General features: G+C 51.0%; 2 protein-coding genes and 1 non-coding gene across 16 annotated transcripts in view; 2 read left to right on the top strand and 1 right to left on the bottom strand.

Annotated features, from left to right (window-relative positions):
- The first annotated feature begins 860 nt into the window (after positions 1 to 860).
- On the top strand, positions 861 to 21211 carry LAS1L (LAS1 like ribosome biogenesis factor). Of its 14 annotated transcripts, none has more exons than XM_066250343.1 (14): positions 861 to 941; positions 1135 to 1172; positions 2040 to 2165; positions 3266 to 3335; positions 4148 to 4229; positions 5807 to 6088; positions 6373 to 6419; positions 7259 to 7368; positions 8864 to 8949; positions 9355 to 9405; positions 9719 to 9928; positions 10283 to 10430; positions 13185 to 13296; positions 14164 to 15431. In XM_066250343.1, exons 3-14 carry the CDS (start codon positions 2152 to 2154, stop codon positions 14881 to 14883), a joined length of 1932 nt encoding a protein of 643 aa, XP_066106440.1. In that variant the 5' UTR covers positions 861 to 941; positions 1135 to 1172; positions 2040 to 2151; the 3' UTR covers positions 14884 to 15431. The 14 variants fall into 14 exon arrangements, with proteins under 14 accessions (XP_066106440.1, XP_066106441.1, XP_066106432.1 ...); XM_066250344.1 differs by lacking the exons at positions 13185 to 13296; positions 14164 to 15431 and adding exons at positions 15452 to 15963; positions 18626 to 18773; positions 20904 to 21211 and having other exon boundaries at positions 870 to 1172; positions 9722 to 9928; XM_066250335.1 differs by lacking the exons at positions 13185 to 13296; positions 14164 to 15431 and adding exons at positions 15452 to 15963; positions 18623 to 18773; positions 20904 to 21211 and having other exon boundaries at positions 870 to 1172; positions 9722 to 9928.
- On the top strand, positions 3142 to 3288 carry LOC136317930 (U4 spliceosomal RNA). Its single transcript, XR_010727920.1, has one exon. It is a non-coding gene; the product is annotated as a U4 spliceosomal RNA (small nuclear RNA).
- ZC3H12B (zinc finger CCCH-type containing 12B) overlaps positions 15985 to 21404 on the bottom strand; it is a 207777-nt gene continuing 202357 nt past the window's right edge. Inside the window, exon 10 of the transcript XR_010727891.1 lies at positions 15985 to 16037. The gene's annotated coding sequence lies outside the window, so the exon portion shown is untranslated. The remainder of the gene's footprint in view (positions 16038 to 21404) is intronic.

The following is a 21404-nucleotide window of genomic DNA, read 5'->3' as shown; positions in this document are numbered from 1 at the left end:
CTTGAGCGTGGGTTCACCACCTTGACTGCGGGGTTGCTGGCTTGAACGTGGGGTCATAGAGATGACCCCGTGGTCTCTGGCTTGAGCCCAAAGGTCACTAGCTTGAAGCCCAAGGCTGCTGGTTTGAGCCTAAGGTCACTGGCTTGAGCAAGGAGTCAGTCACTCTGCTGGAGCCCCCTGGTCAAGGCACTAATCAGAAAGCAATCAATGAACAACTAAGGACCCACAACAAAGCATTGATGCTTCTCATCTCTCTCCCTTCCTGTCTGTCCTTGTCTGTCACTTTCTCAGACATTTTGTCTCTGTCAAAAAGAAAGAAAGAAAGAAAGAAAGAGAGAGAGAGAGAGAGAGAGAGAGAGAGAGAAAGAAAGAAAGAAAGAAAGAAAGAAAGAAAGAAAGAAAGAAAGAAAGAAAGAAAGAAAGAAAGAAAGAAAGAAAGAAAGAAAGAAAAGAAATTGTCAAAGGACCTGAATAAACACTGCTGGTAGTCTTGGTTCAGTGTCCACAGTGTTTTATTGGGTCAGGCGCTGATTCAGGGAAACAGCGCAGTTCCAGTAGTAGGACAACCACAGTACTTCCCATGCCCGCCAGGGGGCGCAAACTAAAATTCCTCCAGTACTCAGATACCTCTCTCCAGATCTGGGGCTGAGATCTATTAGCAACCAGGAAATTACCGGAACCTTGAGGCTCACCGCTTGTAGCTGGTACAGTTGCTTTGAAAAAAGAACACTTCCGGTTTAAGCACGCCTATACTCAACTTGTGATACGGTTAGCCTCTAGCTCTCCCGTTCCGATTTGACACGCTAGCGCTGGGAGGAGGGCTTGCGTCGGGGTCACACTCTCCCATTGGCTGCTGGGGCGGTGGCGGTTTGAACTTAGGCAAGCACATTGAGTTGAAGGCTGTGCGGTGAGCTGCGGCCCCAGGCTAGGCGTCTGGCCAGGTGTGCGGTGAGAGTCCGGGGCGGGTCTGGTCCTTAGGGGATGGATCGCGTGTGGAGTGCGTGGTGCGGCAAGTGCATCAAAGAGAAGAGGTTGTCGCCCCTCTGGGCGCAGCGCATCGTAGTCGCCTGGCTCAGTAAGGCTGAGTGGGATCAGGTGACGGTGTATCTGTTTTGTGACGATCCTAAATTGCAGCGTTATGCCCTGAACCGCATCACAGCGTGGAGGAGCAGGTAAGACGACAAGTCAGCCCTCCTGCCTGAGTGCTGGTGGCGCCTGCCTTTGTGGAATTCCCATAAGGGTTTATTCTTCACACTTAACACCAGTGGCCCCCGGTGTCCCTATGAGTGGTTGGGATGTTTCTTCTCTCAAGTACCTGGGGGCAAGTCGCAGTCAAGCCCTTGCACTAACCCTGTTTGCGGAAAAATAGGGGGTGTGCCTTAGCAAGGCTCCTGTTAGATCTGCGACCTTTTCCCCGTCTTGGGGGGGAGGGGGATGCCGGAAGGAGCGGTGTGCCTGAGCCAGGCTTTAATGAGTAGGATAGCATCCTAGGATTGGTTTCTGATTTGAATTACGGAGGTTCCGGGGGTGAAGGAACTTGCCTTCAAAATTATATTTGAATGAGGCGCCTCAGTTCCGTTGGTAAGACTGACTTGGGAGTAGACAAGGGATAAAAGTTTCAAGGAATAAGGTTCTTTAGCTAAATGAGTTGAGGATTTAACAGGAAAGAAAGGGGTGTATCCACGCTGAATTGTTGGTTGATTGCATAGCGGTTAGATGTCTTCTGTGTAACCCAGCCAACCTCATATCATGTGTACTTTTGGATAACCTTCCTCTTCCCACCCTCTTAATTTGTGTCTGTTCATGTACACTTGAGCCAGCGTATGCAGGAGTGGGCAAAAGTAGGTTTACAGTTGTGATACACTAACAATACCATAATTAATAAGTGATGCAAGGATAAACTATGTTTCACATACAACTGTAAACCTACTTTTGCCCAACTCCCATCTTTGACATAGGCTATCGCAATCTAGGTTATGAGGTGGAGGGTGGACCAGTGTCAGGGACCTTTATGATGGTGCTGGACTGTGGCCCTTTAGGTTAGGCAACGAACTCCCCCTGGCAGTGGCTTCTACTGCTGACCTGGTGCGCTGTAAGCTCTTGGATGTAACTGGTGGCTTGGGCACTGATGAACTTAGACTTCTCTATGGCATGGCGTTGGTCAGGTAAGACCTACATGGGTCAGGGTGGAGGGTGGTTTGGGGGCACGGGTGTGGTGGGGGTAGCATGTGATATGCAAATCTTGGCTTTAGGAGCTACCTGAAGGAAAAAGCCCAGTGTGTCCTATGTATGGGTCACCCCGTGATTGCTTGACTTGACAGCTTTTATTATCCCTTGTTAACAGACATTTCTCTTTTTCTTCTCCAGAGAGCTTTCTCTCTTCCATTTTTCATTCCTTCTCTCTCTTAGAATATGGGGTGAGGGTAGTTCAGACCAAGTGATTTCTGTGGGTCTTTTCCAGCTTTGACGGGTTGATTTCTCTCTTTTCCCTCTAACTCTTTCACCTATAGGAACTTTTGTGAATGTTTCAATGGCTCTGGCCGTGATTTAATGTGGATTATTTCCCAGCCCTACACCATCTCTACCTGTTACTGTCCTTTTCACCTCTGAAAGGCTGCTGAATTGCAGAAGTGGAGACAGGGACTGGGAGTTTCTGACTTACAAGGGGACTCAGAGTTGTGCTAGCAGTTGTCTCCTGCACGTCAGGAAAAAGGCTGCTACCAAGTTTTTTCATGTCACAGACTTTGTTCATCTCATCCTATTCCCCTTGTCTGCCTTGAGATCTTTCCTATAGCTCTTTTTATCTTCTCTGTTATTTAGCTGTATTCCCGATGTCATTTGATGTAGTCCTTTGTTTTAGCATTTATACTGTAGTGTGTTCTGATATAACATGCTATATTATGTCATGACTGTTTATCATAGACTGAACTCTTCAAGGCTAAAGCAATCTTTTTCACCTGTGTGACTTCAGCACAGGGCAGGCACTCAGTATATGTTGGACTGTACGGAACCGTCTCTGCTTTGGCTGGCATTAACTATAAGAACAGGACAGAAGAGTCAGTGGAAAGGCTGTGGAAATGCAGGGTGTCAATTCTCCAGGTGTTCTGAAGCCCCACTGGTTTGAGTAAAACATTTATTTGGAGCTTTGTGCAGTGGCAGCATCGTAGCCAGGGAGGTTTACCTGAGGCACTGTTATAGCTAATTGAAAAAACAAACAGACAAAACATTACTTGGGCTGTGCCATTCGTTTCTCTCACAACCCCAGGTTCGTGAATCTCATCTCGGAGAGGAAGACCAAGTCTGTCAGGGTCCCTCTCAAGTTCCTCGCTCAGGAGGTGCGTATGGGAAAGTGGTTTCACTCAGTTCTCTCTCATCAGCAGGGCTCACTAAATGGGGCATGGGGTGCTGTGGGCACACAGGGAGGTTACCTCATCTCATCACTGCCAGCCAAGGTCAGCAAGAGTCCTGGAGCCGCAGTCTCCAGTTTGAAAGAAGAGACTTCCTCTCTTGTTTTCGGCTGCCTTCTTTACTGCACTTGGCCTGCCAGCTTGCTGAGAGTGGCCCAGTGAAGCTAACATGCCCAAATGGAATGCATTACTGGGTGGGGACAGGAAAGAGGTGGCAGTCCCAGTGCCTGCCTTCTGTGAGCTGACAGTTTGAGGGAGGGGACAAGCCCAGCCAAGTGACATGGGAATGCCCAGCATTCCTGCCGTCAGTGTGTGAGCAGTGTCAAGGGCAGGAGGGTTCTCCATCATCAAGTGAAGCTTCCTGGAGGAAGTGTGGAAGGGAAGGAAGAAGGAGACGTCAAAGGTGCTCAGGGAGAGGGACAGGTATACATACAAGATAGCGGAAGCTGAGAGAAAGTGATTGTTAAGGCTCGTTTATAGGAATGTCTTTGTTGGAGGAACACAGTTGGTGGTTGGGGTAGGCAAGCGTCTTTTCTGATTTTCAGGGGTACCTCCTCAGAGCAGTAAAAAGAATCAGGAGACCTGGTTTCTCATCATGGCTCTGCCCAAAAGACTGGAAGCTCTTCTTAGGACTTCAATTTCTCTATCTGTAAAATGGGGGGAGGCCAGACTAGGTCATCTCTGTAGTCCCAGCTTTAATATTTTCTGATTTCTTCCCTCATATTCTCCCCCACAATCAGGTGAATATTCCAGATTGGATTGTTGAACTTCGCCATCAGTTGACCCACAAGAAAATGCCTCATATCAATGACTGCCGCAGAGGTGAGTCTCCAGGGAATATGTCTATCACAGTTTAGCCCAGGGGCCTTGTCTGGGTGGTACTGTAGGGACAGGCAGGAGTGTCTCTCTAGCATCAGAGCCAGGACTACTGGGAGGAAAGTGAGACACTTGTCTTGGGCACAAACTTAAAGGGTGTGTCAAAAGCTCAGTAATCATGATAGATAACCTCTCTTTTTTTTTTCTGAAGCGAGAAGAGGGGAGGCAGGCAGACAGACTCCCACATTCACCCAACCCGGATCCACCTGGCACACCCACCAGGGGGCAGTGCCCCTCTGGGGAGTTGCTCCATTGCAACGAAAGCCATTCTAGCACCTGAGGCGGAGGCCATGGAGCCATCCTCAGTGCTTGGGCCAACTTGGCTCCAATGGAGCCTTGGCTGCAGGAAGGAAAGAGAGAGACAGAGAGAAAGGAGAGGGAGAGGGGTGGAGAAGCAGATGGGCACTTCTGTGTGCCCTGGCCCGGAATCGAACCTGGGACTCCTGCACGCTAGGCCGACGCTCTACCACTGAGCCAACCGGCCAGGGTGATAACGTCTTAATGTAGAAAAATACACCATGGACAAAACGTCAGCAATTTTAAATGAAGACAGGATTAGCATTATTGAATTCTCCCTTTGCTTTAGACTCCAGTATGGTTTGGCAGGGCATTGATCTGATCTCAGTTATGGAGATTTTTTTGGTGTCCCCTTAAATTTTGTGCCCGAGGAGGAAGTGAGTGGGAGTGAGCTGACAGGTTTGAAACAACAAGTGTTATGAACCCAGGGGTTCTGTGGACATTCCATTCCAACTAAGAAACCCTGACTCAGCCCTGCCCCTTCAGGTTGGGGAAACAGATCTGGAAAAGGGAAGAGACTTGGCTGAGGCCATGTAATGGCTTGTGGGGTTGTCCCTGTTCTTCCACTTAGCAGTCCCATGCCATTTTTGGCATCCCATCTGCAAGTCTGTTATCAGTTTATTTTCTCAGAAAGGTGCTAATAAGCAGGAGAAAGCAAAGAACAGAGGGATAACCCAGAGCAAGAGGGCAAGAGGGCTCCCTTCTGGATATTTGAGACTTGTGCGTCAAGTCAGGCCTCTTTTTTTTGTATTTTAATCTGTTTGCTATTTTGGTTTCTGTGGTATTTATTTATTTATTTATTTAGTGACAGACACAGAGAGAGGGACAGTTAGAGACAGACAGACAGGAAGGGAGAGAGATGAGAAGCATCAATTCTCTCTTGTGGCACCTTAGTTGTCCATTGGTTGCTTTCTCATGTGTGCCTTGACCAGGGAGTTACAGGAGAGAGAGAGACCCCTTGCTCAAGCCAGCGACCTTGGGTCCAAGTTGGTGAGCTTTGCTCAAACCAGAGGAGCCCGTGCTCAAGTCGGCGACCTCGGAGTTTTGAACCTGGGTCCTCCACGTCTCAGTCTGACGCTCTATCCACTGTGCCACCGCCTGGTCAGGCATCCAGCCTCTTCTTTTGGCCTTCACACACTGCTTGCGAGATGAGGCTGGGGGCCTGCTAGGCACCACTTGCCCATGACGGCCCCTACTGCATGGCCTTCCTTCCTCCCCTCCTCTAGGTTGCTATTTTGTTCTGGGTTGGCTCCAGAAGACCTACTGGTGCCGCCAGCTGGAGAACAGCCTGAGAGAGACCTGGGAGTTGGAGGAGGACAAGGACGAGGCAGAAGAGGACAACCAAGAGGAATCAAAGAACATTGTTGATGACATCACAGAGCAGCAACCAAAGCTTGAGGATGAGGGGAAAGGTGAAGAGCTGGATGTCAGGGACGACGGAGACACCAAAGGTGACAAAGAGGTTGATGCGCAGTTGGAAAAGGCTCGGAGACATAAAGAGCTATATGGTAGGTGTCCTTGAGGGTGGGGTGGGGAGACAGAAGGGCCTGTGAGCCTGGATGACTCAGGTTTAGGGTTGACACTGGTTATTTTCCTTACTCAGCACTTTTTCTGGGGCTGTGGTGAGTCTTAGCTTAAGAGAATTCCTGTCACAAAGTGTCTTCCTTCAGCTCTCTGCATTAGGAAAGGAAAGAATTCTAGTTACTCAAGAAATGAGGTCAGTGGGGCTCAGAATCCCATCAGCGGAAGTGGTTGGGCTGGTGGCCTATCTGTTTCCCTATTTTGTTTTCAGAAAGAGCCCGAGAACTACTGGTATCATATGAAGAGGAGCAATTTAAGGTAAGGAAGTGCCCTTGACTTTGCATATTCTCACCTTCCACAGCCATTTCCTCCCTTTTGCCAGCTACCTGAGAGAAGTCCTGAGAAGGAATTTGAAAGAAAAGTGGCAAAGCTTGAGGGATCTTCTTGGTAAGAGAGAAGGGGCACTAGGAATGAGGCAAAGGGCGCAGAGTCCAGGTGGCTTATCCTCCACACCGATGGAGGGGAGCAGATGCTAGAAGTTTGTGGACGATCTGTCCCACGGGCTAGTAGGGAACAGCTGGGCAGAGGTGCTGATCAGTACTGCAGTTGATCAGCAGATGGCGCCCGAGAGCTTTCCTAGATTGGGCTTCAGTGGTGCTGTTTTTAGCAGGAAGGGAGGTAGCTTAGAAACCAGCTCAGACCTTCCTTTTCACAGATGAAGAAATTGGAGCCATGGATAAGTAGACTAGCCCTAGGTCACATATGCAGTTAACGATGGAACCGGGATTAGTGCTTGTGTCTCAGAATTTTCTTTCTTCCATAACCCATTGCTTTCCCTCACCCCTTGGCCCAAGAGTATGCCCAACAACTCCAACCAAATGCCCTTCATGGATAACTCGTTGTGAGGGTATCTGGTGATTGGGAGGCACGGGGAACTTGGGTGTGGGGAGGAGAAGCAAAAGGAGAAAATCTGGCATTTGACAGTCAGGATATTTTCAGGTTCAGGTCCCATAGGGGAGTGGTGGGCCCACGTCTGCATGCCCTGCCCTTTCCCCTTAGGGAAGGTACTGAGAGATCCTACCGGAGGGGAACCTGGTGGGGTAGGGGCGGGTTTCCTGACTAAACCAGCCTTGTGATGGGAGCCTCTTTGCTGGCAGGTGCTGGAGAAACTTAGGCATTTACCTCAGGCCATTAAGGCCTGGAATCACCTGTCCCCACATGCAGACTGCATCCTGGCAGAGCTCAAGGGCATCACGTGGGAGAATAGGTATGTAACTAAGTAACCAGAGGGGCTGCTTCATCTCTAGGGTAGAATGTAGAATGTCACTGAAATCAGTTTCCCTGTCCCAGCTTTCTAACCTCTGCTGTAGGAAATTTCGGGGATAGTTCTGACACCCCATGGGGTGACCCTGCTTTCTGTGTGACCCTTTTCCTTTGCCCCTGCTGCTACCAGGGCGGGGTTGCCTGCTCGGAAAAACAGCAAAATGGCCAGAGGCAGGGTGTCTACCGTCATCCGTCCCCTAGTCTCCTTAGCTGGGTTTGCTCCTCTCTGCTGAGTGGTACGTGGAGTGCTTGGCAACTAGGAAAAGCCCTTAGTCCGTACCACTTTGCTGCCTAGCTCTTGTCCAAATTTCAGGTAGAAGACACATGGTGGGCGCTGCAGGTCTTTTCTTTTGAAATTCTACTGTGGAGCAGCAGCACCTCTGGATAGTTGCAGTTCGGGAAACAACAGCCTTCCCAGGGCCTGGCTTCTCAAAAGACTAAGTTCTTCTCAACTTAGTATGGCCATGAGCCGTCATTTCCAGGATACTACTAGGTCCAAAGCTGTTTTGATCAATGTCTGCCTAGCTTAGGCATCTTGGTTGCCAAAGGGCGGGTTGTGCCCCCCCCCCCGAACACCTGGGAAAAGTGTCCTTTGCCCCTAGACAGTAGTGTCTGCCTGCTTGTGCTGATAAAGCAGCTGGCTGGCTGCCCTAAGTGTTCTTCTTGGAGGGGGATCTGAGGGGAAGGGAGACTGATAGAAGGATAGGCAGCTCTTTCCTCCTCTAGCCTGATGGAGAGTGGGATCTGAGCACGGCACCTCTTCATGCATTGAGATACCTGTGGAACTCTTGTTCCCCCTCTAGTCCTGCTCAGCTAGGGGAGCCCCTCTGGGGGAATTGCCAGCTCTGGAAGAGACAGTTGGCTGTTGCCGGTTTCATCTGAGCTAGGAAGGGGTGAGGAATGAACTCCTGTGGCCTACAATTTCAAACTCTGTAACTTAGTTCTGGGTTTTTGGGGTCCCTAGGAATAAGGATCATATTCAGTCCGGCAATTGGATCCCCAAAGTTTCTTTTTCTAGAGTCTAAAAGAGAACAACTGGGAAGAAGGGAAGGGGTAGGAGACCAGAGACTCTGGAGAAATAGTCTGAGCAGGAACTTAAGTCTAAAACCCCTTGACACTTTGACTCCAGATGCTGAACTCCTCTGTGGACCTGAGACTTCTCCATCTGTGCTTCTAGGCTTGTCCGGCCCTCATTCTGGGCCTTAGGTCCGCATGTGCTTGGTAGCGCTTATTCAGAACCCACTGATGCCAGTCTCTGGTCCAGGCCCTGCCCCAGGAGGCTGTGGCCTGAGAGATCCAACTGTCAGTTGTCTTTTTCCCCACACTGTGCTGCTTTGGCCATGGAAGCAAAGGCATTAGCTGCCCTGGGAGTTAAGGTTAGGGGAGCGTGAGAGGGTCTTGTGCCTGCTTCCGTTTGTTTGAGTGTCATCTTTCTCCAGGGAAGCTGTGCTGGACGCTTTTCTGGACGATGGCTTTCTCATCCCCACATTTGAGCAGTTGGCAGCTTTGAAGATAGAATATGAAGGTAGGGTTTTGGGGGCCCACTGCACCTAGGTTACTGTGTTTTTTGGGCAAGAACAACAGGGTTGAGCTGGGTGAAAAGGCTGTTTCCTGCCATTCTATTGCATCTGGAGGCCCCATGGGGCTGAGAAGAACAGGTAGCCATACTGATAAGTCCTTACTGGGGTTTTCTGCTGTGGCCTGGAATTGTGTGGGGTAGGTGGGGTGGGGTGGGGTGGGATGGGGTGGGGTAGGGTGGGGTGGGTGGGGTGGGGTGGGATGGGATGGGATGGGGTAGGGTGGGCTGGGGGGAGTCTTAATGCCATTACTGTGCTGCGTTAATTGTGATTTAGCCACTTGCTAGAGAGCTAGAACAGCAGAACTGAAGGGGCCTTGTGAGGTCATCTAGCCCACCATCCTCATGTTACAGATGGGCAGACTGAGGTCCAGAGAGGGGAAGGTACTGACCCAAAGTCACACAGTGAGTTATTGACAAAGTTGAAGCTAGAACCGGAGCTTTTATTCTTTTATACTGTTTTGAGTCAACTTATTTGTTGCTAGATACTAATTAGTTTTTCCCCCTGCTATTCTGTTCTCCACTTTCCTTCTGCTCTGCGATGGCAACTCTTGTTTGTTGGTGGTGGGGCCCCTTCTTTTTCCCTCTCTTTTCTCCCCTTGCTTCCCTCTACTTTTCCTGAATCCCTCCTTCCGCTCTCTGTCCCTCCCCATCCCTATCTCCCTTGGCATGCCCCCACACACCTTCCCATTCTCTTTCAACATCTGGCCCTTACAAGCAGAAAACTCGGACTTCAACGATATCCTGGTACCAAAGCCGTTCTCTCAATTCTGGCAGCCCCTGCTCAGGGGCCTGCACTGCCAGACCTTCACTCAGGCTCTGCTAGAGAGGATGTTCTCTGAGCTGTCGGCCTTGGGGAGCAGTGGGATCCGGCCCACCTACATCCTCAGATGGACCGTTGAACTGATCGTGGCTAACACGAAGACTGGTGAGGGAAGGAGACTAGCCCTAGTCCCAGGGCCTAATGCAGCCCAGAAAAGAGCATCTGCCACAGTTCTCAGCTCAGCTGAATAGCAAGAGGTGGATATATCACTTGTTAAAGGTTTAGATTTGCCTAAGAGGGCCCTGCAGCAGCAGTGGACAAATCTCCCTCCTCTTTCTTCTCAGAGTCAACTAAACTGAGCTGAAGGCAAAGAGCCTCCAGAATGCTTTGAGCAGTTGGGAGGTATAGAGCGGGAAGTCTGTGGGTGATGTGGGGAAGTACGGAGTCAAGATTTTCAAGGTGCGGTTGGCCGGGGGGGCTTGCCAGTGCCTTCCCCTCAGGCCCTCTCTTCTCTCTCAGGACGGAATGCCCGCCGGTTTTCTGCAGTCCAGTGGGAAGCAAGAAAGAGCTGGAGGCTCTTCAACTGCTCTGCCTCCCTTGATTGGCCTCAGTTGGTTGAGTCCTGCTTGGGCTCACCTTGCTGGGCCAGCCCCCGTCTCCTTCAGCTGTAAGTCTCTTGAATTCCATCCGTTAAGAGGAGGAGGCCCTGCAGGCCTCAAGGCCACACAACTCTAGAATGGCAGAGTTAGACGGGCCCTTGCAAGGATACCTAGTCCCGTCTCCTTCCTACTGAGTGATTGGAGAACTGAGTCTCAGGTTGGGGAGGAGTAGGGTATTCTTGCCTAAGGTGACACAGTTTAAGACCTGGCTGAACCGAGTCCAGTAAGAGAATGGATGATTCAGCTCCCTTAGAACGCTTAGCGCAGTGGCCTATATAGAGTAAGTGCACAATAAATAGTAGCTGCTGTTTATCCATTGAGCCCGGTCTTCTGCCTCTTAAGCCCAGTGCTGTCTCTATTGTCTTCCCAAAATCTATCTCTGACAGGTGCTCTGAGTCCTTTGTGGCTCTGCATTGCCTTCCTGATGACATCTAGGCTTTTTAGCCTGACACTCAAAGATCTTTCTGATTCCACCCCAGCCTGTCATGCTAAGCCCACCTCATGTGGTCCTCCTTGACCTAATCTACCCAGGGCACCATGGCCACACTGAATATTGCTCTGGTCCCTGTAAATATATGCGGTTGTCTCCTTTCCTCTCCCTGAGCTACTTCTGCCATAGCCGTAGAAGGCTTTGCCACCCAATTCTCTTCCTGCTTCCTGAAGCAAAATCTATTTCATTGGAATGAGCCGTCTGACACCCTGCAGCTTCTCCACTCCAGCAATCTTCTTTCTCCCTGACACACAGCAACCCATTTCTATCACTCAGAGCTGTTCCGTCCCCGAAAGCTGATGTCCCCATGTCCCACTCCGTGACCACAGCCTTTTGTCCTTCCAGTCCTCACCTTGTATCCCGAGGCGGCTGCTCTTTGCCGGCATCCAGACCTCCATCCCTCCATTTCCAGCCTCCCTCAGTCTTGCTTGCCCTCAATTCTGTGCTTGATTACTTCATCTGCTCATCAGCACCCCTGGCTCTGCCCATCCAGTGGCGTATCTGAGTGGCAAACTCCCAAGAGAGGCTGGATCCCCACTCCGATTCTCCCACTACTCAGCCCGGGGAGCTGAGCCCTGCTGGAGAAAACCACACAGGCCTGTGGATTACTGTCGCTGCATAGCTGTGATTTTTAACATTGGGCCAGACCTCAGTTATGTTTTTTCTGCCCATTTTACTCTTTCTTGACTGTTCTGCATGCTTACCACTCAGCTCAAGTCCCTCTCCTTCTGACCTTTAACCCTAGCTTCCTTGAGCACATGGAGGCATGGAGCAGGGCCCCCTCAACCCAACATCCAGTGCTCGTGACCCGGTCTGTGGCTGTTCTCAAGGTGCTCACCGGTTTCGGGATGAGGCTGCCTTCCCCCACCTCCCAGCCTGCTCCTCCATTTGTGCTCTGGGGCTACTTCTGTCGCCACTGCTGGGGCCCATTCCCAGCCCCTCCCTTGCTCTTCTGCCACTTCTTCTTTAACCTATGAATGTTTCTCTTGAGTGTTTCTTATCTCCAAAGAAAATTAACAAGAACAACACAAGCAAAACCTCGGACCCAGCATTCATTCCCCTGTCAGGTTATCCCCAGCTTGTCACTCCTCCCATTAGAACATCTCAGAAGAAGAATCTACCCTCAGCAATCTCAGTTTTCTCACTACTCTCTTATTCTTCGACCAGCCACAATTTGGCATTCACCTTCAGAGCTGCTTTGACCCTCTAATTACCAAATCCAGTGGGCCTTGTCTGTCGCTGTGTCTGCTGCATCAATGCTGTTTACACTCCCACCTTGAAATGTCCGTGTTTTTTTACCAGTTCTGATAAAATGCCAAGGCCCAAATCTTTGGGTAGTCCAGGCCTTTCCCCGAAGATCCAACCTCCTGTATTCGACAGCATGTTAGATATCTCCTGTTGCATGGTGTAAGGTCCCCACAGACACCTTACTGTGACCAAAAGAGAACTGATCTTCTTACTCCCACTTCTGCAACCCCAAGGTGTTCTTCCTGTTCTGCTCCCTGTCTCACTTGGTGCTGGTACCATCTATCCCGCCATGTTGACTCTCTCAGGTACTTCCGCAATCTGCGATTTTGTGTTGCTGTGTCTACTTCCCCTACTGTATCTTTCCCTCTCTCAGACAACACTTTTCAAGTGCAAGGGCTCTGCATTAGCCGTCTGTGCCCCAGCACACTGCGTAAGTCCAGGCCCCAACAGGTCTTAGTAAACACTGTTAAGCTAGACTGTACTCTGCTGTCTCGTTGCCAGCAGTGCCGTCTTAGATGGGAGCTCACTCCATGCCTGGGGAATGAATGGAGTGGGAGTCTGGGTGCTGAGACCCTCTTATTCTGCTGATGCCCCCCATAGAGTCAGAAAATCTTTCTCAAGCCCTTATGCCTTTTGGGGCACAATCATAGCTTATAAGAAGTAGCTTATGTTATTATCGCTATAAGTAGTAGCTTATAAGAGAAGAAAGGTAGCCTTGTAGACAAAGTTAGCCAGGGCAAGACCCGCGGGAGATGGGACTGAACCAAGCACCCAGATCTCCAGGTCCTTGTGTTCTAGACTGTAAGAGAGGTGAATGGGTGGGAAACTGAGGAAAACCGAAAATTGAAGGGATCAGGAAAGGATCACAGATGAGGCATTGGAGCAGTTTAAGCACAAGAAAAGAATAAAGGAAGTTCCAAAACCATAAAGAACACAGCATGTGTGTCGTGGGGGGGGAGGGAGTGAACAGAGCAGCGTGGAGAGATTTGGATAGGTGACCTTCAAGGTACTTTCCAATCCTAAGTGCCTGCAGAGTGGAAGCTGCTGGTCTTGGAGAAGTCTGGACCACAGAGATCTCCCAACTCAAGAATTCTAGAGGGATGCGACATATGCCAGCAGTGACAGCAGCTCAGTGGGTACGATTTCTTGTGCACAAATCCCGCTTCTCCCGGATAATCAGTGAATGTAGTTCAGATCTCCCCTTTCCACAGATTGAGAAATAGGATTTGCCCAAGTATTCTGCTCTATGTCAGTAGCAAGTCTGCAAGTCAGAGCTGAGGCCGAAATACAAATATCCTACCCGTACTCCTGTGTTCTTTCTACAGTGTTCCATTAGATGGCACTAATGCAGCAAGCTTGCATTGTTAGGCATATAAAAAACTTGGCTTTTGTTTTCTCTAGACAAAAAAATAAAAGACAGCACTGGTGATTAATGTCAGGCATGGTGCTGTGTTTTCTGTAGAAGATATTTCACTTGACATAGTAGTCATTGAAGGTAGAGGAATAATGTCCTTATTAGACAGGTAAGAAAGACATTGTGGCTCCAAGGAGCGAAGGGACTTAACCCAGAATCACACGGTTTGTTGATGGCGGGGCAAGGATGTGAGCACAGGCCTTGTGAGGCCAGAGGCCACCTTGTTTCCAACCACCTGACCTGTGATCGGAAAACCCAAGGACAGAGATACATTCTAAGATCCATGTCAGCCCTGTGCCTCCGTGGTCAGACTAGACAGGTAGAGCGGGTGGGTAATAATAAACAGCGTGACACGGCACCTTGCCGGCTTCAAGTGCCCGGGAATATTGACTATTAATCATAATAATTGACCGCAGTGAGAGGGAAGAGAGTGTCTCTCTGGCTTTTACTCTAATCAGGCTGGAAGCTTTTCACAAGCTTCCCCCCGGCCGGCCAGCCACAGCCATTCAGGTTGACCCAGCGTGCTCTCAGAATAGGAAATGAGCCCTGCGGAGAAAGTCCCCAGTCTCCCACGAGTCACTACCCCCAGCCCTGCACCCGGCGAGCAGTGACCGGAGACCACTCGTGTGACGAGTCTGCCATCGGGGCTCAGAGAGAAAACAGCCAGCACAGCACGCGTGGCGTGTCCAAGAACAGCCCACAGTTCAGACTCGGTAGGCCGAGAAGAGGCTGCTGCCCTGTCCAAGCAGCCATGCGTCCATCAGCGAGCAGGTGCCTGGTCCTATGTGAGCTGCTGCCAGGGCTGCCCGCCCTTTTCCTCCCCAGCGGCTCTGTATCTGTTGGTGGTTGTGCTGTGGGTGCCGTCCTCTGTGTGTACTGTGTCGTCATCTTTAACTCTTCTTTGCCTGAGTCCTGCCATCTGGTCATCAAGCCCTGCTCCTGTCCGTCGTCCTTCCCAGCTTCTCTCCCTCCCATCTCCACTGCCCGAGCCCCAGGTCAGCCCTCACCGCCTCTCCCTGCTCTCCCTCCCTCTGGGCGGCCACGTCTGGGCCGTCCGCCACACGGACACGGCACCGTGCTGATCTTCAGAAAGGCAGCCTTCCCCTGGACTCAGTCATCAGGTGACCCCTCCGCCCAACACACACTTCACCTTTGCAGCCTGTTCTTCCCCCACAGCTCCTCAGCACAGCCCCTCCCCACAAGCCAGGCTTGTCCCACCAGACGCACAAGCACTGTTGCTCACGCTCGTCTCTGCACGGAGTCTTCCCTTGATCTCTCCTGCCCTCCTTGTGCTCTCTTCTGCCCCTGAGCTCCAGTAGTGCCCGAGGTCCTCAGTGCTCATTTGACATCCCTGCCACATCCTGCTTTGTCTTGTCAACTGCTGCATTTTTTTCCTTTTTATCCATTCCAGGCTAGTTTGTAGTTGTTCCCAGAAAGGGATCATACTTATGTTCCATTCATAAGGAGCCCAGCACACTTCCAGGCATATCTTTGGACCTCAGGACACGTTGCTCAGCTAGCCCAGAGGATCTGCCATTCTCATGTCCGGCCCTCTGGGCCTATTGGCTAGTTTGTGCATTTACATAGCATTGTAGTCCAGCTAGCTGGTCATGATAATGGCCACTATGCCAGGCACTGTGCCAGGCATCCTGTCAATTTTCCGTACTTTCCTGAGAATGGAGGTGAGTGAGCCACAGAAAGGAATCACAGAGCTTGTTCAAGGTCCATAGTCTTGTTGTTGTGTTCTGTCTGCTCTGCTACACTGCCTTTCAGGGGCAGGTCTGGAACCTCAGAGATCAAGTTCCAGTTGTGTAGTGATGGGTCTGTAGTGACTTGAGATGTTGAGTCCTTTTCACCCCACCCCTCATTTTATTCAGCATCTTCAAAGCCATGGGGCAGGTCCTGCCAGATGAGGAGCAGGAGAAGCTGCTGCGCATCTGTTCCATTTATACCCAGAATGGAAAACCCAGCCTGGTGCGGGCGGACTCTGTGAGCACTCCCACCGGGAGGTCTGCATACACAGTGGACAGCCTGTATTGGAACCTCCATCCGGCTGGCTTGAGCTCGGGGCCTGAAGCGGAAGCCCCGCAGCAGAAGAAGGACATCCTCAATGATGTCAAGAAGGAGGTCTTGGAAGACAAGGTGGAAGAGGAGGAAGAGGAAAATGATGACCAAGAGAAGTGGGAGGAGGAGGAGGATGAAGACGATGACGGTGATGATGAAGATGATGATGATGATGATGATGAAGATGAAGATGAGGAGGAGGAGGAAGACAGAATGGAGGTGGGGCCTTTCTCTTTGGAGGAAGAGTCCCCCACTGCCAAGAATGCCAGGCTCCTGGCTCACAAAAGAGTAGCGCTGCAGGGGTCTGTGTGGCAAGTCAGCTCAGGTAAGAAGCCTGGAATCTACTTTCTCCCCTACCTGTTTGCTCTCTTAGGATGCCTCTTGAGGCTTTTCTCCATCCTAGAGAAGAAACAAAAAGGAGCAGAGGGTCACAGGTGTGAGACAAGCCTTGGAGACAGCCTGGTATATATATAATAGCTGTGTTCCCTCCCCCTTAGGACAGCATGTAAATGCCAGGGACCAAAACACTGTCATCCTGCTGGCCTCCTTATATGGAGAGCACACTCAGAGGGCATGGTGCAGGTGTTGGCCCTGTGCAGCAAGACGTAAAGGAGAAAGTGAGAGGTTCAGGGTATGTGTGTCTGATTCTGCATGTGTTTTTCACATGCAGGGATGCACAGACAGACAGAGATCTTCCTGTGTAGATGTGACTGCATACACATGTGGAAGCTGAGCATTGATGAGTCAGGATTCTGGGGGCATTAAGGTAGAGCAAGTGGAAGTGAGATCAGAATAGTGAGAATAAGGAGTGACATGATTTTCAGGTGAGCATACAAGTTAGATGAAGCTGGGAGCGGCCAGGGAGACCTGCTTGATAATGTGCGGGAATGGGAATCTGTCCTGAGTGTGGTCTTTCATAAGTATCCTCATTTAGGGTAGGGAGCAGGTACCTTAAGGTAGGGAGACCTCAGATGAATGGAAAATCTGGTGGATGTGTGTGTATGTATTCACAGACATAGGTGCAGCCTGTGTGATGCGGCCAGAGGGAGGGAGGGAAAGCGGCTGGGACTTGGTCTGGCGTCGGGCGGACCTGGCAGGGAACAATGGGGAAAGGGGGGACAGTGAAGGAACGTAGGGGGAAATGTGGAGCCTTTGTCCTTGTGTGTAAATGTGTGGAAGGGCAGGGACATAAAGGCTCTGAGTGTTAGGGGTGAAGGAACATGTCTGTGTGTGCATGTGCTGGACAAACCTAAACACAGTAACAGAAATATAGGGGGAGGAGGTCTGTGGCTGCAGGTCTTTGTAAATATCAGAAGTGAGGGGCATTGACATGGGCAGTGTGTGTGTGTGTGTGTGTGTGTGTGTGTGTGTATAAGAGAAGGGGCTATGGAAAAGAGATTATTGTGAAGTCACTACACCCATCTGTATATACTCGCACACATAGTCACATGTTTTTGGAAGGGGAGGCAAGGTTGCCAGGAGGTATCTGTATGAGGCAGAGAGATAGCAATATGATGGGGGTATATGGGAAGGCCTGAGAACAGGCAGGGAGACAGTTATCAAGTCACCTGTATGGGTCTGTGCTGTCACTGAAGGAACATGTATAAGGGTATCAGGCTGTAGAGGCAGGAGCAGCGATGTCTGCAGGGTTAGGATGTCAGTGACAGGGAGACAGGTGGATCAGGTTGGTGACATGGGGGGAGGGGCCCTGTGTACAAAAGTATCTCTGTGTGCACAGGGCAGTGCAGGGCATCAAGACTGGCACAACTTCCTTCCTGTGAAAGAGCCACGAGTGGGAAAACAGGGGAACAACCCTTCCAGAGAGGCTTCTCGTGGTAACTTAAAAGGCTAGTCCAGGGTTGGTACTTTCCAGATTGCTAAGGGCATTATGAGAGGGAGAATTCTTTCGCTACTGGGGAGATACAGAAGGCCAGAAACTGGATTTACTTGGAGGATTTCACCATTGAAATCTTTGCTTTAAAATACTGGGTGTACTGGTGTAAGGTTCGTGATGGGGATTTAGCATAAAACTGTGGAAAGTGTTTAAGTCAGAGTGGAAGGGGTGGAGAAGGCCTGACAGTCCATTCTCAGGTGGAGTATGTGTGGAGTGGAGGAGATAAAGAGTCGTTTGGGAATACTGAAAGGCTAGGATATTAAAGGTGTCTCCTTTGCCATTGCTTCCTCTGCATGCGCATGTGGGGATGCAGTGCCATTGAGATTTGTGGGTTGTGTGCCTGAGACTGAGCAGAGTAGGAGACGGAGTGAAGTGGAACCTCACAGAACAGAGGAGTTGGCCTGTGCACTTAGGTGGTGAGGGCTGCGATGTGCAGTGAGACAGCCCTGCCCCAGAGAAGGGATGTGCTCTGTGCAGCCGGACAGTAAGACTTTGCACTGGGGGACATATCTCTGGGGGCATGTCCATCCTGAGCTGGTGTGTAGATCTCTCAGGGCAAGGCCACTAAGAAGTGGTGTGGCCTTCAAGAATGTCAGGGAGTTTATGTGTGTGTAAGTAGGAAAACTAGATCATTCAAATGCTCTGAGGTGTTGGTGGGTTTGGGAACGCAGTACGATGGGAAGTCTGAGGCATGTAGATTTTCCAGGACGTGTGTCTTTGGAAATAGTGGTGAGGGTCAGAGGTTTACATTAGTGGTACAGCCAGGTTTGAAGATGTTGTCAGTGTGTGGGGACATTTCTGAGGATGTGAGAAAAGATGAGAGAGAAACAAAAGCGTTCATAGCTCTGTACACATAGTGTGGGTGGCGGTGGTAGTGGTGTGTGTGAACACAGAGGAAGGAGGGTCATAAAGTGTGTATGGGGGACTGGGGAAGGGGGAGGGCGCTAAGGTTGAGAGTAGTTCCGGAGAAGTGACATGGAGAGAAACGGCTGTGGATACACAAAGGCCGAGCGCAGTGCTCAGACTAAGGAGGTGGTGTGCAGGAGCACTAGCAGTCAACCCACTCTTGCCTTCCCCCTTTGCTCCACAGAAGATGTGCGGTGGGATACCTTTCCCCTAGGCCTAATGCCAGGCCAGACCGAGGACCCCGCAGAGCTTATGCTGGAGAATTATGACACCATGTATCTTTTGGACCAGCCTGTGCTAGAGCAGCGGCTGGAACCCCCAACAGGCAAAATGGGGTGAGTGTCCAAGCAGCAGGATTTCTCACCCCTTTCTCTGCCTCCTCCAGGAGGTAGGGAGGGAGGAAAAGGAAGAGGAAGGGAGAGAACACAAAGTGGGGTGGGCAGGGGAGGTAGCTGACCTTGGTCAGGGTCTGACTGAGGGAACAAGCTCCAATTCCTGGCTGGGTCCTTGCAGGGGCTCCCAGCCCCTAGGTGGGGGAGGCAGCGAGGCAGCCACATAGAGCGAGTTTGGCACCTCTTTCAGACTGCATCAAGTGTTCGGCTGTGTGTTTGGGTGTGTGTGTATTTTGGGAGGAGAGAGTTTCTTAATTTTCAACAGATTCTCTAAAGCAGTGTTTTTCAACCACGAGTATTAATAGACCAGTCCACCAGAAATTTTGTGCTGGTCTGTGAAAGAGTTAACCAGTCTGTTGTATGAAGATTATAGACCCAGTGATTCTAGACTGTAATCTTCATACAACATCAGGGTGGTTAACACTTTGATGGACCAATGTGAAATTTCTGGCAGAGCAGTTGCAAACCACTGCTCTAAAGGGTCTACCACCCCCAAAAGGTCAAGAACGGATGCTCTAATTCAACCTCTTCATGTTCTGGAGGAGAAACGTGAGGTCCAGAAAGGGGAAGGGGTTTGTCCAAAGGTGCGCAGAGTAGTCAGTAGGCCTCCCCACACTGTCCAGGTACCTTGGTAGCAAGACCTGCATAGAACTAGATGCTCTCCCTGGAAGCTTGCCTCTGTATTGCAGGCATTGGAGCTCTTGAGTCATCAGGGAGGCAGAGACCAAGCAGCCCTTGCTGAGGGGTTCTGCTGGCAGTAACACATAGGAGCTTGTCCCGGGAGCCTGTATATTCCAGATTGCAAGGCCATGTGACCAGGAGAGTCTTATGGGTACCAGAGAGACAGAGCTCTGTGGGCCCCTGACACTGAGAATCTGTCCTGATGCTGCCTGCCCAGGCCCTGGGTGGTGAGCCTTTCTTCCTCTGGACATCCGGGGAGAGCCCTGTAGAACTCAGAGGCAAGCCGTGGCCAGGCCCAAGGCAGTGCCGTGAACTCACTGTCTGAGACTTGGGACAGCAGGCCTTTTGGAGAGGAGAAGGGAGGAGGCTGGGGAAGCCAGGTGCTGCTTTGTTGAGTAGAACCCACGCATCAGAGAGAGAGAGAGAGAGAGAGAGAGAGAGAGACCTCCTCTCCTCTGGGGTAAGACTGGCTTGATCAACACCAGGGTGTCAAGGGTGACGTGTAGGCAGGTGGAGCTAGTTCCAGAAGGAGGCTAACTTGGCCCAGCTCCCATACCCTCTGTAGTCAGGAGCTTTCCTCTGCTGCAGCAGGCATCCCCACCCCTGGCTTGACTTTGTGCCTTGGGCAGGCCCCTTCATGTCTGGACCTCAGTTCCCTTGTCTGTAAATCAGTGGTAATGGGATGGGATGGGACTAGATCATCTGTAACATTTTTTTCAGATGCTGTAGTGTAACCATGGATGTGCCCGAGGGGAGGGATGATGCCTTTGCTCTCAGCTGTCACCCTCATGTACCTGGAGGGTCCTTCGACCTGAAGGAAGCAGGGGAAGCCAGAGTATTCTGAGCAGGGCCGGGAAGGGGACTGTGCAGTGTCTCCCTAGAGCAATGTTGAAGTCCTGGGTTGGAAGCTGGGCCTAGTCTTGCAGCCCAAGCATCATGGCCTTGGGTCCCTTAGCTAGCTGCAGGGGTTGGGAAGGGTCCAGCCTAGGTTCTCTGGGGCCTTGGAAGAAAGCCTGTTAAGGCAGCCACTTTCAGTATCTTCCTGCAGGTCCCCCTCCTACCTCAACCTGGATTTCTGTGCTTTAATTTTTCTCTAACTCTTCCCTCTCTCTGCCACAATGACAAAAGCTGTCTTTATGTACTGGAGCTCTGCGGAAAGTTTCATACAAAAAGTTCTAGTCCTCCCTTTCCTCCCTCAACTGAGGGGATGGCAGAGCCGGCCCGGGGCGGGGGGCCCTCTTTGAAGTGGTTTCTTAGATTTGCTCTCCTCTCTTCTTTGTAAAGCAAGGCAGGACAGTGGGCCCTTCCCATAGACACACAAGCAAGCTCCCATGGCCCTTCCAGAGCCTCGAGCTGCCCTCCCCCATGACCACCATCCCCCCATCTCCATAGCACCGTGGGCCCGAACTGTGCCATCGGCAGTGGCAACTGTAGCAACAGCAGCACCAGCTTGGAGGGCCTCCTCTGGAGCCAGGGCCAGCTGCATGGACTCAAAACTGGTCTGCAGCTCTTCTGATGTCCACCCTAGTACCGCCTCTGCTGGACCAGGAGCCCACCCCCCACTGCACCTGATGGCCCATGAATGAACCAGGGAGACAGCCCTTATCAGCCACATCACTCAGCGTTCACCACAATGTCATTTGGATGGTTTTGTTTGTTTGTTTGTTTCTTTTTGAAAAATAATAAACAGCCAACTGTTGTTTTGGTGTTTATGAGATGAGGGGTTGTGTGCTGGGGTAGACCAGTGTAGGCCTCCCTTCACTCTGGGGGCTCCAGAGAAGGCAGGCTCGGAATGGGGCTTGGAGTGGAAGCTGGGTCCTGGGCCCACTGCCCCTGATTGTTTCCACCAGCAGGGCCAGTTCATACCTTCTTCCTGACTCAAAACCATCTTTG

This window comes from Saccopteryx bilineata, chromosome X, assembly GCF_036850765.1.
Source record: "Saccopteryx bilineata isolate mSacBil1 chromosome X, mSacBil1_pri_phased_curated, whole genome shotgun sequence".
Classification (NCBI taxonomy): Eukaryota; Metazoa; Chordata; class Mammalia; order Chiroptera; family Emballonuridae; genus Saccopteryx; species Saccopteryx bilineata.
Note: the sequence above shows the minus strand (reverse complement) of the source record. Positions and strands in the feature narration are given on the sequence as shown.

Excerpts from the sequence above, each read along its gene's own strand:
- LAS1L (XM_066250331.1), top strand. The coding sequence starts at position 982 with ATGGATCGCGTGTGGAGTGCGTGGTGCGGCAAGTGCATCAAAGAGAAG. Across the intron at positions 1,173-2,039 it reads ATCACAGCGTGGAGGAGCAG|GTTAGGCAACGAACTCCCCC; the intron begins GTAAGACGACAA and ends GTGGCCCTTTAG. Across the intron at positions 7,369-8,863 it reads GGCATCACGTGGGAGAATAG|GGAAGCTGTGCTGGACGCTT; the intron begins GTATGTAACTAA and ends ATCTTTCTCCAG.